Source organism: Mobula hypostoma, chromosome 2, assembly GCF_963921235.1.
Source record: "Mobula hypostoma chromosome 2, sMobHyp1.1, whole genome shotgun sequence".
NCBI lineage: Eukaryota > Metazoa > Chordata > Chondrichthyes > Myliobatiformes > Myliobatidae > Mobula > Mobula hypostoma.
Genome location: NC_086098.1, coordinates 196,419,146 through 196,438,441, shown reverse-complemented (window position 1 = coordinate 196,438,441; position 19,296 = coordinate 196,419,146). Strand labels below are relative to the sequence as shown.

Here is a 19,296-nt window from a genome sequence, read left to right as displayed (position 1 = left end):
TTGTGCTTCTTTGTATTTACTTTGAATCCTTGCAGGAAATCGAATCTCAGGGCAGTATATGGTGACATGTATGTACTTTGAGAATAAATTTACTTTGAACTTTTGAAGAAAAGGACATGATGGTTATAGACAGTTAGAATCAAGTGAGTCCCTTGAGGAGTACAGGGATTAGAAATTACTGATTTATGGAAATCTGACTTCATGCAAATTCTCTTATTTTTCAAGCTGGTAATAATAATATGTTTCATGGTATTCATTATCGACTGGATATATTATGTCATCAGTTTAATTATGGGAAGTGTTAGGGTGATTATTCATTGAAGTAAAAGAATTATAATAACTATGTAGAGTAATATGATATGGGTAGCTAGTGAAAGCAGACATTCCTGACTTGTGGAGAAATCCGCCTATGGCCAACTTCCATGAAATGGAACTCTTGCATTACCCCAAGACTGCCTTAATAGAGAGTGTAGGGAAGTACATTTAAAAAGAGCTTATAAAGCACACTTAGCTGGTAAGACTACAGAAAATCCAATTCATTCCATAGGAATATTAGGAGCAAGATGGTAGCCAGGGAAAGTGTGGGTCCCCAAGGGTATAATCTATATGTGGAGCCAGCAGATGTGGTGAAGGTCCTAAATGAAAACTTGTCTTATATAAGGAAAGGAGGTGATAGATGGTGATTTTGGGAGAGGTGTTGTAAGTGTAGGCTGTGTCAGTATTAAGAAGGTGGAGGTGTTAGATGTTAGTGTCATTAAATCCCCAGGGTCAGATGAGATCAATCCCAGAATGCTATAGGAAACAAGGGTATTGCTGGGGCCCTGATGAAGACTTTCGCATCTTCCTTAGCCACAGGTGAGGTATCAGAAGACTGGAGGATAGCTAATGTTGTTCCTTAATTTAAAAAGAGGAGCAGGGATAAGCCAAGTGCCTACAGGCTGATGAGCTTTGCATTGTTAGTTGGAAATTTATTGCAATCTCGAAGGGACAGAACTTTAATGAAGTATTTGACAAGGTCTGCATGATAGACTGGCCCAGATGGTTAAGTTGCATGATATCCAGGGCCATCTGGTTAATTGGATTCAAAACTGGCTTGATGACAGGGTAGTAAATTTGAATATCTGTAACTAGTGGTGCACTGCCTGGACCGAAATTTATTTTGAAACATCATCAAAGGCTGCAACAGAATGGATCAGACAGAAATTGTGTGGAGCATTAGCAGGTGACATTTAATCCAAGGTGATGCCTTTTAAGGATCATAATAGTTCAGGACATAGAATATCAGAATGCGGGCTTCGTGTTGCAGTCTTACGAAACACACGTTAGGCTGCAGGTGGAATATTGTGTATGGTTCTGGGCATAGGATATGATTGCACTAGTGAGAGTTCAAAGGAGATTCTTTACAACGGTGACTACATTGGATGACTGGAGTTAATGGGGAAGGATTGGTTTAACGGGGTTTCTTTATCCTGAAACTAAGGGGGCTGAGGACTGACCTGATGGAAGTTGATAAGATTGAAAAGTGTAGATGGGCTAAATAGCCAAAATCTTCTGGCCTGTGGAAGGGTTATCATAAAGGTGAGGGTTTCGATTTGAGATGAGAATGAGTTTTAAAGTAGAACTGAAGGGAAATGTTTTTTTTTGCACTATATTTGATATCTGGAATGTTCTGCCAGAGGTGTGTTGGAATTGGGTCCAAATACTACATTGGAAAGGCATTTGGACAGACTCTTAAATAGGCCTGGGATAAAACACACAGTCCTGATGAAGGCAAACAATAGGATTACTGTAAATAACCAAAAAGATGGCTGTGAATAGGATGGGTTAAAGGGCCCATTTCTAAGTTGTGTGACTCTCTGACTCTGACCATCAGAACTCAAAGGCTTTGCTGCCACCAGAAACTTGGCCAAGTGGTAGTGGATTTGGCTCTACGCAAAAAAAAACTTCTGTGTTTCAAGTTTAATTATTGTTCAAGCGTACGTGAATATAACCAAACAAAACAGCATTTATCTGGGGCCGAGGTGCAAAACCCATTGCACACAACACACTGCGCATAGCATGAATAGAATATAGTGAATTTTGGAAAAATATACAGCAACAAAGAGGATAAAAATGATATAAACTAGGTCCCCAAGTTGTCTTGGTCCAGCTTGTTCTTCCACTGGGTGAGCACCAGAGGGCGACATCAATGGGAGAGGCCAGCCCCCCCAACCCAGTATAAAATTCAGCGACAGACAGCCCGCTCAGGCGACTCCTTCACCTGCAGCCGTCACAGGAGGCTGAGAGGCTTGAGTTCCTTGTCCGCACAACAACAGAGGCCATGTGGCTCCCCCGCTGTCAGTCTCACCAGTGAATCCGATGTACTGTATTGTACATTAATGTCCAACACAATCACAATAGAAACGTCCAAGACCATCAGTCACATTTTTTTTTTTGGACCACGCACAGTCTCTGCACAACAAATACACAACAAGCCCGGGTGGCAACACAATAAGTCCAGTTCCAACGCCATCAAGCAGCTTGCTGATTGTCCTGCCATACTTGATATTCTTAGTATCCAGCAGTGACTAGCGATCATGAAAGAGATGTACAGGATGAACAAATACACCTTTGATTGGACCCAGATGTGGCTGCTGCATTCGAGCATGCTGCTGTCTTAAATTTTTTTTCAAAGTCTCAGATTGACTATCATTAAGATATGATATTTTTGTTTTCTCCAGTAGTGGCTTTTGACCTTCCTGTGAATTCTGTACAAAAAGCCTGTAATGTTATTAACAGCACAGCATCTTCCAACTTAACACAGAATCTTTTGTTTACACCAGTGGTTCCCAAACTTAGAGTTACCACCCCTTTGGCTCCAAGACCACATCCCCAGCAAACTCCTCTTGTTTTCTGGCCATTACATAAAAAGCTATTAAAAATTGTTGATTTATAATGCAAGAAAATAGGAACTGCAAATTTAAAGCAGTGACAAATAATTGCAAAAAAAATTGAAATCTATTTGAAGCTACAAACAAAATTATTTAATTTCAGTAAAAACAATTTTCATCAACAATTTTAGATTGTACATTCATAGTCCAACTGTTCACTCCGTCATTGCTTTTCCAGCCTTCACTGAGACGGCGGGGCTTGGTGCAGTGATAACAACTCGTCAGCGTCAGGTTGAGTGTCACTCAGAAGGAACATTAGATCCCCATGTTCAGTCATTTGCAATCTGTTTCATTGCTTTCAGAGAAGTTGGGCCAATGCACAGAAACTGCAGTCCACAAGATATGATGTTGGAAAGGCAATAAAGAACATCTTGACCTTTTTCCACGCTGCAAGATTGTATTCAGAAATTTCTTTCTACAACCTAAACTTGATATGATTATTTGAAACTCGCTTTCAGCTCAGTCATTTTGTAGCGAGATCAATTCTTCCTTCATCCTTTCTGGTAATTCCTCATTACAAGTGTTCAGGAATGGATTTATTATTTATTATCCAGGATTTGAATTGAGAGAAGATCCTGAAATCTCTTTGACGTGTCTTTATGCAGCTCACCCAAGTGGGCACAGTATATTTGAAGATCATCATCTGGTATTCTTTCTTTCTCTTCCAACTCAAAGGGACTCAGAAAATGAAAAAGTTGCAATGCTCACTGTTCCACTTAAATAGGATTAATTTAGCAATGTGGAGATGACTGATTTGACTTAAGATTCACATCATTTCCTTGCAATTGAAGATTGATTTTTATTAAATTTTGCAAATAATTCTGACAAATAAGCAATGCCATTCCTAATATTCTTGAGTTGATTACTGAATGAAGCATTCAGGTCTTCAAAGAATTTTATCATAGTTTTAAAAAAAGCACATTAAAGAAACGTGTCTCAGTTTCCTTTTGAGAGCCAACTGACTTCTGTGGCAACAGCAAGTGTTCACTCTGTTCATCATTCTCAATACAAAGCTCTTGAAATAGTCGAGAATTGAGTGCATGGCAGTTAATTTTATTTACCGCTGTGATAGCAGTATTTAAGAATCTGTGCAGCTGATCACTTGGGTTTTTTTGCAACAAGATGTTGTCTGTGAATTATGTTAGGTACAGCTTTTTTCAAGGAAGTAATAACTCCACAGTGGTGACCTGTCATTGATAGTGCCCCATCTGTTGCACAAACAAGAATGTTGGTGAACAAAATGTCCTTCTCTTAGAAAAGTTGCTCAACAACCCAAAATATTGACTCGCCCTTCATATCTGTTTCTAGTCCCTTACAAATAAACTCTTGAACCATGCTTTCATCTTTTATGAGGTGAATGTAACAAAGAAGCAAATATTCATTCTCTGGCAAAGTTAACTCATCTGACTGCAGAGCAAGTTCTGTTGTCTTAAGTATGTAGCACAAAGTATCTTCCACATTCTCCAACATTTCATCCATTTGTCTTTGAACAGAGTTGTTGCCAAGTGGAATTGCTTTAATTATTTGGTCTGGTGATGTACCACACTCAGAATCTCCCTTACTGCTGGTAGAATCACTTCTTCGCCAAATGTATGGGGCTTTCAGATTTAGCAATGAGCAATGAAATGTTGTATGAAGTATGCAAACTATCACTATTTTGTTTGAAGTGTTGGCGAGCATGTTTTGAAGTATTTTCCATTTCTCAATGTTTTCACAAATATGTTCTTGGGTGTCAATATCTAAGGATCTTACCTGGTCCCAACATTTTAATGAAGCTATAAAGAAGACAATATGTCATTAGGAGTTTGAGGAATCTTGGTTTATCACCTAAAACACTCAAACTTCTACAGATGTACCATGGAGAACATTCTGATAAGCTGCATCACTGTCTGGTATGGGGGGGGCGGTGCTACTGTACAGGATCAAAAGAAGCTACAGAGAGTTGTAAAATTAGTCAGCTCCATCATGCATACTGGCCTCCAAGACATCTTCAAGGAACAGTGCCTCAGCAAAGTGGAGTCCATTTGAAAGGGCAGACTTCTGAATTTTAATTCCATTGAACACCATGCACCAATTCACAGAAATTTCACCATTACATGATTAGATAATGGGAACTGTACTACAGTAGGCAATAATGCGCAGACTAGGCCTGGAAATAATACCATTTCTTCAGTCCATATTTCTCGTGATAGGCCATATACAGAGGTGTTGCATTTGCTTTTCATCAAGTATAACATACTTGGAGCAAAGTCTTAAGAGAATGGTGGGTTATCAAATGATGAGGTGATTACGTGATCATTGTATTCAATTGAGGTACGAAGGATCAAATTCTTCTAATAAGTGAAACCCTGCTGGTTTAGTAAAGAAAAAACATAAAGGGCCCATTATAATTAAACAGTCAAATGTGCACAAGTTGGAGCTCAGCTCTTCCCAAAATTCATATTCACTGATCCTCAGTCGACCTTGGCACCTGGCTCCATTGAAATACTGTCCCCCACTGCATCGGATCCTACGACCGGTTCTCTCCAGTGTCTTCTTCCTTCATCTCCCGCCGAACAAAGGACCCAGCTCACTTTCTAAAGCACCCATTATCTCTGACCATAACCCAAATACTGCTTCTAAAGAAAGACCATCATGTTAGCAGTGAAACCTTTCCCAGTGTGTTACTTAAGTAATTCATTTCTAAAAATTAAGTCTGCAATCCTTCAGCAGCCGCCATTGCTACTGAGCACCGCCCCCCCCCCCCTTATCTTTATCGGCCTTTTAGAAACTCCACTGTCCAGGGGGTGTGGGGGTTGATGTTGGCCACTTTTGGATCCACTAGTTTGCCCCAAACCTTGATATAAGATATTTTAACAGAAAAGTTGATGTGATGCTGATTTCATCAAGGCTCTTCATACAGATTTCACGGTGCAGAGTAGAGTGAGTTGCCATTGTCATTGAACTGCTAAGTTACCCAGATCTTTTCAGAATAATGAGGTATAGCTGCTAAATTGTAACAAATGCACAATCACATACTCAAATACCTGTTGATATTGGAAGCTTGGTTGCTGCAGTCAGTTTTACTGTGGAAATTTTCCCATCTCTGAGCAACCTACCTGTTTTAAAAGTTTGCTTTTTGACTCGTACCAGTAGCATATGCCTAGACCGGTTATGTGGCCTTCATTGTGCAATCAGAGAAGCCAGCCCTGCCGCTCGAGCTTTCTGCCGTACTCCATGAGGAATTTGACAAGGAGCTAGAAAACAGCATGCAAAATTCTCAGTGGTCTGGATTTCAGGAGGTCTGGCTATTGGCAGTAAATAGGCTCTGGAGCCTGAACCTGTCAGCTCTTGTTCCTGCTTCTCCGCAGTCAGGTTGGACCTTTATTCGTAATTTTTACAGCACTCTGTTTGTGTGAAATGTTTTTATATTTCTCGATATTGCTAAATGCATCTGGAATAAATGCAACCTCAGAGCTTGGTAAAACATGTAAAGCTCACATCACGCTGTCCATCCAGCATGCTGTTAAGAAATATGTAGCTGTATTTGTTAAAGGTCATATTAAACTTCAACTGAAACTTGTATCCAAGGAAAATATGTGCTGTATGGTCCATGTGGATTATAGCTTTTATAATGTTGGCTTTGAAACTCTTAAGTGACTCCTGTTTGTGCTTCTGAAGTTTATTTTTTGCTTCATATGCAAATAAAAACATTCCTTTTAAATATTGAAGATAAATATTATCCCCTGATTGCTGGCAGGTTCTGAGTCCTTTGCCCACCTACTTGCCATAAATTGCTCTTAAATCATTAATCCCCACAATATGATCTCAATTGTGAGATATTACTACTTGAACGTTCATAACATTATTATGGTAACAGTTCTACAAAAACGAAATATTTAAAGTGTTGCTTTCTTGACACATTTAATTGTGGAACTAACCCTTTCTTGTTTGTCATTGTTTTCCATTGCAATGTCATTCATTATTTTAATTTATGCCTTTTGGATACTTTCTAATCAATGTATTGTGTTTTAACCAACTTTCATTTTTTTCTTTAAGTATTATTACCTGGCTTTTCCTTGCTTTTCCAGGTATACTTAAACCAGGGGCTCCTAAACTTTGTTGTCTTTTCCCACTTACTACAGGTTTTGCTGGACTTGTACATAAAACCTAGCTTAATTGCCCTTATTATACAATGGAAAAAGTCTTGTTTTTGTCGGATTGTATGATGAGGATTAATTGTGCCGACTGTTAACCCTTACCATCAGTGCTATCACAGTTTCTATCTCTATAAGACTAGCGTGATATCCACGTAATCTGGGATACTGTGTTCCTCTAAGACAAAATATGCACTGGAGCAAATGTATAGCAGAGCCAAGCAGACAATGCAAGGGTTAATGAGCTGTTAAAATTTCAGGGTTGGAGAAGAAATGGTTGGAATTTGTGGTTTGTTTATTTTTTAAATTCTATGCCCTGCATAAGTACTGATTTTTTAAAATATATATTTGTTAGTGTAGATGTCATTCCTTAGGGCAGAAAACATTATGAATTATATGTAGGCAATTTCATACAGCTTGTACAATAAGTTAGTTGCCTCTTTTTAGAAGTTGTCTGTGTTTATAGCTTAACACTAATGGGTGTTTCAAATTGTGGTCTCTGAAGAAGTACAAGTGTTCAGTCTATATTCCATAGTGCCAATGTATATCCATACCTTACATGGGTTTAAGGCTTTGCAAGGTATGGATAGGTCTTCAGATATTAAGTAATTATACATTGGAAAGTCTGTATTCATTGTCTGGGAATATGGGGAAAGTCTAGCTTAATTTGACAGCTATCTGCAATTTTCTTCTTTGTGTGGGAGAATGTGGGGAAAAGATGCAAGTCTAATCATTGTTTTTAAAGCAATAGTCCAAAAAAGTTCATTCCAGAGTATTTAATTCTTGTTCTTTCAGGAAGCCTTCTGAAGAAGCTGACATGGATGAAGTTATGGCAGCTACAGTTTTGACCAGTCTCTCTACCAGTCCACTGGTCCGCAGTCCGTCCTCGGGAACACATATGTTGGGTAAGGTTTTTTTTTAACACAAGTCAGTACTAAGCATGTGGGTATTATAAAATTGTTTCTAAAATAAATCAACTGCACTTGTACAGCACTTTGAACTTGACTATCAGATGCTACCATGGTGAGTTAATTCTGTTGTTGAAAAGGTGGAATTGTCCTCTGTGTCTGTATTAGATAGGATGAACTCAATTCTGCATGAAGTTCTGTGATAAATTGGTGCCAGGTTCTTCCATTATTCTTGACTGTGAACACAGGCTTCAAAAGCGTGGAACAGTTTGTGGTAAGTTGAATAGGAGTGAATGTGGAGATGGTTGCTGTTTTCCTGCAGTTCATAACCTGTCTTACTTCGGAGTTCTCTGGTATCTAAAGGTAAAAAGAAGGATGTGGCAGTTTTGCTGGAAGGAACAAAATTGCACCATCTACAGTTTCTACTTCAGAAATGCAAGGGCTGAGTGTTAGGTTATCAGAATGGAGAATAGTTAGAGAGTGCTGTATCTTCGATTTATTCAGCCCCATCGCTTAGCTATGGCAGTGACAATGACCATCTCAATCGTGGCAGTGCCATCATGGAGATTAGAACAATTCAGACTTGTTGGTTGTCCTTTAGTTAGATCTTGTTGCCTCTGGGTATTGCCACTTTATTCCTTCATAAGTAAATTCTCCAACTTTACAAACAGTGCTGTGTGCCATTCTGCCCACTTTGCTGTTGGAAAGCTGTGCTGGAGAGGGTGCCAGAAGAAATTCGCCATGATGTTGCCTGGGATAGGACATTTCAGTTATGGGGAAAAGCTAGCCCTGCTCTTCTTGGATCAGAGAAGATTAAAGGGGTTATTGGAATTGTGAGGGACATAGTTGAATAAGATTGCCGGAAACTTTTCCCCCTATCAGCAGGAGTTTAAACTAATCAAAAGTAAAGGTAAAGTTCCTCCCAGCGCCGTGTTTTAATCGGCGGAGTTGCTAGCTCAACACTGATTCCAGCACGAATGGAAGGCATGCAAGGAGCCCGCCTGATTCGAACCCAGGACTACTTGCCCCAAAGTCCGGTGCAGATGCCTCTACCCCCCCCCCACCCCCTCCGGCTGACTGGTTTAAACTAGAGGATATAAATTTAGAGTAAGAAGTACAGAGGACCTGCGGGGAACCTTTTCTATTCAGAGAGTAGTAAGTACCTGGAATACACTGCCTGGGAGAGTAGTGGAAGCAGAATTGCCAGCAGCATTTAAGAAATGTCAAGAGACTGGATCAGCAGATTTGCGAATGACAGTAATATTGGGAGTAACATACATCAAAGTTGCTGGTGAACGCAGCAGGCCAGGCAGCATCTATAGGAAGAGGCGCAGTCGACGTTTCAGGCCGAGACCCTTCGTCAGGACTAACTGAAGGAAGAGTGAGTAAGGGATTTGAAAGCTGGAGGGGGAGGGGGAGATGCAAAATGATAGGAGAAGACAGGAGGGGGAGGGATGGAGCCGAGAGCTGGACAGGTGATAGGCAGAAGGGGATACGAGAGGATCATGGGACAGGAGGTCCGGGAAGAAAGACGGGGGGGGGGGAGTGACCCAGAGGATGGGCAAGAGGTATATTCAGAGGGACAGAGGGAGAAAAAGGAGAGTGAGAGAAAGAATGTGTGCATAAAAAAGAGTAACAGATGGGGTACGAGGGGGAGGTGGGGCCTAGCGGAAGTTAGAGAAGTCAATGTTCATGCCATCAGGTTGGAGGCTACCCATACGGAATATAAGGTGTTGTCCCTCCAACCTGAGTGTGGCTTCATCTTTACAGTAGAGGAGGCCGTGGATAGACATGTCAGAATGGGAATGGGATGTGGAATTAAAATGTGTGGCCACTGGGAGATCCTGCTTTCTCTGGCGGACAGAGCGTAGATGTTCAGCAAAGCGGTCTCCCTACACAACTCCCTTGTCCATTCGTCCCCCCCATCCCTCCCCACTGATCTCCCTCCTGGCACTTATCCGTGTAAGCGGAACAAGTGCTACACATGCCCTCACACTTCCTCCCTTACCACCATTCAGGGCCCCAAACAGTCCTTCCAGGTGAGGCATCACTTCACCTGTGAGTCGACTGGGGTGATATACTGCGTCCGGTGCTCCCGATGTGGCCTTTTATATATTGGTGAGACCCGACGCAGACTGGGAGACCGCTTTGCTGAACATCTACGCTCTGTCCGCCAGAGAAAGCAGGATCTCCCAGTGGCCACACATTTTAATTCCACATCCCATTCCCATTCTGACATGTCTATCCACGGCCTCCTCTACTGTAAAGATGAAGCCACACTCAGGTTGGAGGAACAACACCTTATATTCCGTATGGGTAGCCTCCAACCTGATGGCATGAACATTGACTTCTCTAACTTCCGCTAGGCCCCACCTCCCCCTCGTACCCCATCTGTTACTCTTTTTTATGCACACATTCTTTCTCTCACTCTCCTTTTTCTCCCTCTGTCCCTCTGAATATACCTCTTGCCCATCCTCTGGGTCACTCCCCCTCCCCGTCTTTCTTCCCGGACCTCCTGTCCCATGATCCTCTCGTATCCCCTTCTGCCTATCACCTGTCCAGCTCTCGGCTCCATCCCTCCCCCTCCTGTCTTCTCCTATCATTTTGCATCTCCCCCTCCCCCTCCAGCTTTCAAATCCCTTACTCACTCTTCCTTCAGTTAGTCCTGACGAAGGGTCTCGGCCTGAAACGTCGACTGCGCCTCTTCCTATAGATGCTGCCTGGCCTGCTGCGTTCACCAGCAACTTTGATGTATGTTGCTTGAATTTCCAGCATCTGCAGAATTCCTGTTGTTTGTGTAATATTGGGAGTGTAGTGACAGCGAGGAAGACAATCAAAGCTTGTAGCGGGATCCGGACCAGCTGGAAAAATGGGCTGTAAAATGGCCGATGAATTTAGTGTAGACGTATGTGAGGTGCTGTACTTTGGTAGGACTAGTCATAGTCATAGTTATACTTTATTGATCCCGGGGGGGAATTGGTTTTCATTACAGTTGCACCATAAATAATTAAATAGTAATAAAACCATAAATAGTTAAATAGTACTATGTAAATTATGCCGGGAAATAAGTTCAGGACCAGCCTATTGGCTCAGGGTGTCTGACCCTCCAAGGGAGGAGTTATAAAGTTTGATGGCCACAGGCAGGAATGACTTCCTATGACGCTCTGTGTTGCATCTCGGTGGAATGAGTCTCTGGCTGAATGTACTCCTGTGCCCACCCAGTACATCATGTAGTGGATGGGAGACATTATCCAAGATGGCATGCAACTTGGACAGCATCCTGTTTTCAGACACCACTGTGAGAGAGTCCAGTTCCATCCCCACAACATCACTGGCCTTACGAATGAGTTTGTTGATTCTTTTGGTGTCTGCTACCCTCCGCCTGCTGCCCCAGCACACAACAGCAAACGTGATAGCACTGGCCACCACAGACTCGTAGAACATCCTCAGCATCGTCCAGCAGATGTTAAAGGACCTCAGTCTCCTCAGGAAATAGAGACGGCTCTGACCCTTCTTGTAGACAGCCTCAGTGTTCTTTGACCAGTCCGGTTTATTGTCAATTCGTATCCCCAGGTATTTGTAATCCTCCACCATGTCCACACTGACTCCCTGGATGGAAACAGGGGTCACCGGTACCTTAGCTCTCCTCAGGTATACCACCAGCTCCTTTGTCTTTTTCACATTAAGCTGCAGATAATTCTGCTCACACCATGTGACAAAGTTTCCTACCGTAGCCCTGTACTCAGCCTCATCTCCCTTGCTGATGCATCCAACTATGGCAGAGTCATCAGAAAACTTCTGAAGTTGACAAGACTCTGTGCAGTAGTTGAAGTCCGAGGTGTAAATGGTGAAGAGAAAGGGAGACAAGACAGTCCCCTGTGGAGCCCCAGTGCTGCTGATCACTCTGTCGGACACACAGTGTTGCAAGCACACGTACTGTGGTCTGCCAGTCAGGTAATCAAGAATCCATGATACCAGGGAAGCATCCACCTGCATCGCTGTCAGCTTCTCCCCCAGCAGAGCAGGGTGGATGGTGTTGAACGCACTGGAGAAGTCAAAAAACATGACTCTCACAGTACTCGCTGGCTTGTCCAGGTGGGCGTAGACATGGGTCAGCAGGTAGGCGATGGCATCCTCAACTCCTAGTCGGGGCTGGTAGGCGAACTGGAGGGGATCCAAGTGTGGCCTGACCATAGGCCGGAGGTAGCCTAATCAGGGTAGGTCCTACACAGTGAGTGGTAGGACACCGAGGAGTGCGATAGAACGGAGGGATCTGGGAGAACAGATCCATAATTCCTTGAAAATAGCGTCACAGGTAGATAGGGTCGTAAAGGAAGCTTTTGGCACACTGGCTTTCATAAATCAACGTACTGAGGACAGGAGATGGGATGTTATGTTGCAATTGTGTAAGACTTTGGTGAGGGTTAATTTGGAGTATTATGTCCGTTTTTGATCATCTATCTACAGGAAAGATGTAAATATGACTAAAAGAGTGTAGAGAAAATTTACAAGGATGTTTCCAGGACTTGAGGATCTGAGTTATATGGAAAGGTAGAATAAGTTAGGACTTTATTCCTTTGAACGTGGAAGATTAAAGGGAGCTTTGTTAGAAGTATACAAAACTGAGGGCATAGATATCAAGACTTTTTCCTCTGGGGTTGGGTGAGGCTACAGCTAGAGGTCATGGGTTAAGGGTGAAAGGTAAATATTTTAAGTGAACCATGAGGGGAAACCTCTTCACTCAAAGGACGGTGAAAGTGTGGAACAGGCTGCTAGTGCGAGTTGTGGATATGGCGTTCATTTCAACATTTTGGACAAATTTGCAAGGTACATGGAGGGCTATGGTCCAGATGTATGTCGATGGGACTAGGCAGATTAATAGTTCGGCATGGACTGGATGGGCCAAAAGGCCTGTTTCTGTGCTGTAGTGCTCTGTGACTACGACTTTATGACAAGTACTTGAGTCATCAAGGCATAAGACGGCTTAGGCCAGGTGCTGGAAGATGGGATTAATATGGTTTGGTCCCTGTTGGTTGGCATAGGCTTTTTGTAATGCTGTGTGACTGATCTATGTAGGAGAGTGAAGTGCATTAGTAAAATTAGTACTGTGCTCAGGAAGTGAGATGTGTGTGGCAGGCTTACAACAGTACCAAGTGTTTGAGGATGTGGTGAACTACCTGATTTGACAAGTGAATTCTGATTTGGGAATTCTTAGTACATCAGTAAAAACTTGCTGAATTAAACAGTGACCTGGTCCAATTGTATAGTTGGCAGATATAGCATATAGCTATATAGTGTTACGTACCCCGTAACTGGGTTGCCAAACCAGCAGAAATGGACCACTTAGTTGGAGTCTGGATTACTTGAACTAAGAAAGTTTTATTAAAGAAATAAGTAACACAGTACTCTAATCATAAGGTTATAAATGCAACAGGTTAGCAATGATAAAACACGCATGTACACAGAACTGGGATAATAGGAATCAATCAAGCTCTATCGCAGTCTAGGGGTAAAATGATCAGTCTCAAGTGACGCAGAAGTCAGTTCAGCTGAGTACAGTTTGCAGTAATCGCTGTTGTGCCGTTGGAGAGAGAGAGAGAGCGAGCAAATGCACATTTCGATTGATAGACCTTTGATGTTCCTCGCAGTTAGCTTTCGGCGCGAGCCCTTTTAATGTCTTCTGAGGTCACCGACTGTGACCCCTCCTTTCCAGATACGTTCATTCTTCCGCGGTGAACCCGGCACCCAGGCAAGGGCGGACACACCAGGTTCCCGCCGATCATACCTTTTCACCCTGTGCATCTATGGTCGGTCCCGCGACCAGACTTCCAAACTCTCACCAACTTGTGGGGGCACACCGCTCTTCCAGGGTCTCGTGATCTCGTGGTGTCTGTCTGCCTTAGAAAACCTGTTCCTTTTATCCCCCTGCGGGGTATCGCCTGTCCCTCAAACTTCAAACAGTTCAGGTTCAAAGTAACCGGTCTGTCAATACTCGGGACTGTGTCTCTTTTCGTTAATCTCTCTGCTCTCTCATTAACATTTTGAACGTTTCTCTATTTGTCTCTCTTATCTCTCTCATCAGCATCAATCTTCTGATAACTTGGTCTTTCGTCACAATAGCATCTGACAGATATCATTTATATGACCACGTATGCTGTAGCATTACATCGCCAAGGTTAGACTTCTATAGTTGTAGCGTGGAGAGCATTCTGACAGGCTGCATCACTGTCTGGAATGGAGGGGCAACTGCACAGGACTGAAAGAAGCTGCAGAAGGTTATAAATCTAGTCAGCTCCATCTTGGGTACTAGCCTACAAAGTACCCAGGACATCTTTAGGGAGCGGTGCCTCAGAAAGGCAGTGTCCAGTATTAAGGACCTCCAGCACCCAGGGCATGTCCTTTTCTCACTGTTACCATCAGGTAGGAGATACAGAAGCCTGAAGGCACACACTCAGTGATTCAGGAACAGCTTCTTCCCCTCTGCCATCTGATTCCTAAATGGGCATTGAAGCTTTGAACACTACTTCACTTTTTTTTTAATATACAGTATTTCTGTTTTTGCATGTTTTTTAATCTATTCAATATACGTAATTGGTTTACTTGTTAATTTATTATTATTATATCTTAATTTTTTCTCTCTGCTAGATTATGTATTGCATTGAACTGCTGCTGCTAAGTTAACAAAATGCACATCACATGCTGGTGATAATAAACCTGATTCTAATTCTGATATTGGTCTATCAGGCAGTTTGACAACTGTAAATGTCCAGGTTTAATTGGTAGAATGCAGTGGTGTAAAATACAATCGTATGCATTGAACATGGGCTGAATTCTTAATGTCTTACTGGTATTCAGCCATCTCGGGTAACACATTAACAAGTATTGTACACAGAGTATTTTCAAATGACATTTAGTATTTAAACAAACAACACCAACCAGAAAATATACCTCTCCCTTCATTTCAATTTTTTTCTAATTTAATCTAACTCGATAACTGCTTTAATATCACTCTTTAATCTTCCATGTTTCTGCAGTCTATTAGAATTTTCCTATGTGTCATTCTATTATTGTTTGTTTAGTCATTCTATAATGTGTACTATGTCACCCACCTTGATGTCCAGGACTGTGTATCAATCTAACCCTACCCACATTACATATTATCGTTTATCCTAAACAAGTCCCTTGAGTTAAGGATGGCTTCATTTCTGTGTGTCTGAGGTGGCTGGTGATGCATGTTTATATTGCAGAAATAAATTTTAAAAAGCCATTCAGCCCAATGGATTTTGTCCCATTAATGATTAATCAGCTTGTGAAAACATATTCCTAGTTGCATTATTAAACTCTTCACCTGCCTATCACCTCCCTCTGGTACCCTTCCTCCCATGGTCCACACTCCTCCGTTATCAGCTTCCCACTTCTTCCACCTTTCACCTCCCCCACCCGTCCACCTTCCCCCCTCACCTGGGTTCACCTGTCACCTGCCAGCTTCAATTCCCCCACCACCTTACTCTGGATTCTTTCCCCCTTCCTTTTCAATCCTGATGAAGGGTCTACGCTCAAAGGTTCAACTGTTTATTCCTTTCCATTGCCTGGCCTTATGAGTTCCTCCAGCATCTTGTAGTTTATTTCCTTGTAAACCCATCAGTTTAATTTGGTAATGGTGTCCATTGCCAGAAGCTATTCTAACAAATGGTCATATGCAGAAATACATTTTCCAGAGAGTCTTTTTAACGAAACCATTAGTTTGAAAACAAAATAAACTCCCCAAGGTCTTCTGGCATATTGTATAGCATTACAGCTAGGAAGACATTCCATACTCTGCTAATGTCTCCTTCCTAAATTCCCAATTGGGGTGGGAAAGTTGCAGCTGGATTTATCTTTTGGGTTTTTTTTTAAAAGCACAGTTTTGAGAAGTCTGCTAAATAGCATCCTTGGAATGGATAGTTGTCCACCTTGGCCAGAGTAAAACATCATCTGACAGCATCATATGGGACAGAAATAAGAGGATTTTCATTACTTCACATTTATATTCTGATATACTTAATATTGTATGCAAATTTCAAATATTGCTTTTTATTTTTGCAGTATTCTCTGTATATCCCATTACAATGTGGCATATTCTTTGTTTGCTTTCTAGATAACTGTAAAGTAACAAAGGAGGGGCCAACTTTATCTGTCAGCTATAGCAGCAGCACTACTAGTGGTAATTGGAGTTGGGACATTCCAAGTGACCACTCCAATCCATCTACACCTTCACCACCATTACCAACTGACGGCTCAAAACCCTTCCCGTTGTCTGGACAATCAGATGATGGCATTGATGAACCAGAGGCATCTCACTTCCTGTTTGAAGAACCTACTCCTCGGAAAAGAAAGGTTTGTTTTAATTTTTACTGTTGAACCATTTCTGCTCACTGGTTAGTTTTGAATCTGAAAGCCACATCATTCCTACCTACATTAACTGAGTCAACATTTTTTTTTCAGTGACTCGACATGGACATCGGAGTGGTTTTCTTTTTTTTTTGTTTATTCATTGATGGGATGTGGGTGACACCAGCTAAGCCAGCATTAATTGCCCATCCCTAGTTGCCATTGAGAAGGAGCTGTCTTGAACCGTTGCAGTCCCTGAGGTGTAAGTACACCCACAGTGCTGTTAGGGAGGGAATTCCATGATTTTTGACCCAGTGACAATGAAGGAATGGCGATATGTTTCCAAGTCAGGATGGTGAGTGACTTGGATGTGGATTTCCATGTGCTGGTGCCCCCAGGTTTCTGCTGTTCTCGTCCTTGTAGATGGACGTGGGCCTGGAAAGTGCTGCCTTAGGAACTTCTGGTGTGTTGCTGCAGTGCATCTTGTAGGTAGTGCACACTGCTGCAACAGTTTGTCGATGGTGGAGGGACTGGATGGTTGTGGAAGGTGTACCAATCAAGTGGGCTGCCTTGTACTGGATGGTGTCGAGCTTCTTGAGTGTTGATGGAGCTGCACTCATCCAGGCGAGTGGTGAGTATTCCATTACACTCCTCACCTGAGCCTTGTGAATGGGCTGACAGGCTTTGGGGAGTGGGGAGGTGAGTTATATGCTGCAGGATTCCTAGCCTTTGACCTGCTCTGGTAGCCACAGTGTTTATATAGCTAGACCAGTTTGAGCTCACTCGTATTTTTTCTCATTCTCTTAATAATGGTTTTGCAATCCTGGATAAATATTATATCTGCTCCAAAATCAACTGAATTGGATGCCTTTCATCAATCCCAATTTAGTACTTTGAGTGTAGAGGATATATTCATTTGGATGAAGAGGAATTCCAGCTGCTAGGGTTTCTTCACTCACTCTGCCTTCAAGGTTTCTGGATTGGTACAATGCAAAAACTTAAACAAATTTGGATCATTACTGTCTCTCTTCTAGTTACAAATCGCAATTGCTTAGAGCCTTAAATGTTGCAAAATGTCCATAGAATCTGGGAGTGAGAGATTAATTGAAAAAGAGCATCATGGTGGAAGATTTGTAGGATGGAGGGTGAAATGGGGAAGTTATAATTCCATAACAAAGCAAGATGGGATGCATTAGAGTGTTCTTTAGTCCGATGTTGTGATAGCTGCAGATTACCACTGTTGCGAAAGAATATCTAAACACAAATGTGATGCTAGGAACAGGTGCAGAACTAAGGCGGAGGAAGATGGTGAAATTAGTTTGGGTTGGGATGTCAAATTGTGTACTATTCAGCAAATAAGATGTCACTTGAAAATTAAATTTGGATGAAGTGATTTTGAGCACAATATAGAAAGGTTATTCCTACATCAGCTGTATTGTAGCAGGTAGAGTTCTGGAAATGTCTGTCAGTGAATAACCGATATATGGCAGTAATTTGTTAATAAGGCTGTGATTTTGTATTCCATGATTTGATTGTCAAAATCCACAAATGTTGCACATTGTGTTACTGTTTTACTACAAAACTTGATTTCTGATCATTTTATTAAAATGTTATCATTTGATAAAGTTGAGGTACTTTTGAAATTGCACTTGTTAACAAGGCTGGCATACATTTAGAAATATAATAGGTGTTACACTAACAAAGATCCATTGGCTCAAAATTTCTTAGACCTATGAAGTAATTTAGGAAACTGGAAAAGGTAGCAAGGCTGGCTTAATGTGCCCTCCTGCATGAATACAAGTAATTACTTTATTCATCTACAAGGAATAGTAAATTATTTTTTTAAATATGCTAACAAAGTTTTATTTGTGATGTACTATCAGTTGCAGACTGATAGTTGCAATATACATGATGATGTTGGTGTTTTCATATTATTCTGTTCTAGAACTTCACTGTAAATTTTTTCCCCATAGGTGCAACTTATTACTTGCCAGAATGCTTTCAGATAGACTGAAGTGCAACTTTATCAAATTAGTAACATTTTTCTGACTGGATTTGAATATATGCATAAGTAGAGCAATGGCAGAACTTTGTTTTATCCTTCATGCATTTAAGAATGCCCATTGTTGCAAAATATCTCATAAACACCATGCGTCATTTTAATTTAAAATGGAAACACTACACTTGGATGTATTCTAAAATATGAAATTTAAATGAGGTTCTATTCTTGAAAAGATATGTAAGACAAGTTACTCTGTGATTTAAATTATTCTATTTTTGGGAAAGTTGAGATGCCGTTTGGCAGAACTTGAGCTACTTTTTCCCTCAATGTTATTATCATTTCCTAATCCAGCTACACAATTCTGTAGTGGCTAGAAAAATTTGATGGGAATTTCCGCTTGCTTTTGTTAACCTATTGCCAATGCAATTTACAGTGCAGTTTTCTTTGTAAAATGTGCATCAGTAACTCCCTTAAAGTTTTTTTTTAAAGTTGGTTTTGAAGAATCTCTACATGTACACATTTTTGTGTGTGTGGTTTGTTTAGTTTTCTCTGAAAGTTTAACTGTGGGCTAGCATTCTGGAATTGCTCCAGCAATTAATCTCTACAACAACCACAAAAGAGTCTTGTTCCGGAACAAACCTTGATCTCTTCTCGGTTGTTTTTTTGGTTGTCTTTCATTTTGTTTTACAACTCTTTTGTTTGCAAAGGGAGGAGACTTATTTTGCTTTTTCCGGGACTAGATTAATAAGAGTCAGTATGGTCTAAATGCATTTTTCATTGCAATTTTTTGTTTTAGTTTTTATTCAGCTTATTTTATATAGGTGAGGTTAAAACATTACAGCTTAAGAATTTTGAACACTAAAGCATTGTAAGGATAAAAGCTAAGATTTGTAAGGACTAAAGGTAAAAAAGAAAAAGAAATATTCAACAAAGGAAAGACACTTCATTAA

General features: G+C 41.3%; 1 protein-coding gene across 1 annotated transcript in view; it reads left to right on the top strand.

Annotated features, from left to right (window-relative positions):
• The window catches only part of LOC134342784 (zinc finger protein 704-like), a 152,419-nt gene that overhangs the window by 111,273 nt on the left and 21,850 nt on the right, over positions 1-19,296 (top strand). Inside the window, exons 3-4 of the mRNA XM_063041357.1 lie at positions 7,862-7,971; positions 16,112-16,350. Of these exons, the coding sequence (XP_062897427.1) occupies positions 7,862-7,971; positions 16,112-16,350 (349 nt within the window). The remainder of the gene's footprint in view (positions 1-7,861; positions 7,972-16,111; positions 16,351-19,296) is intronic.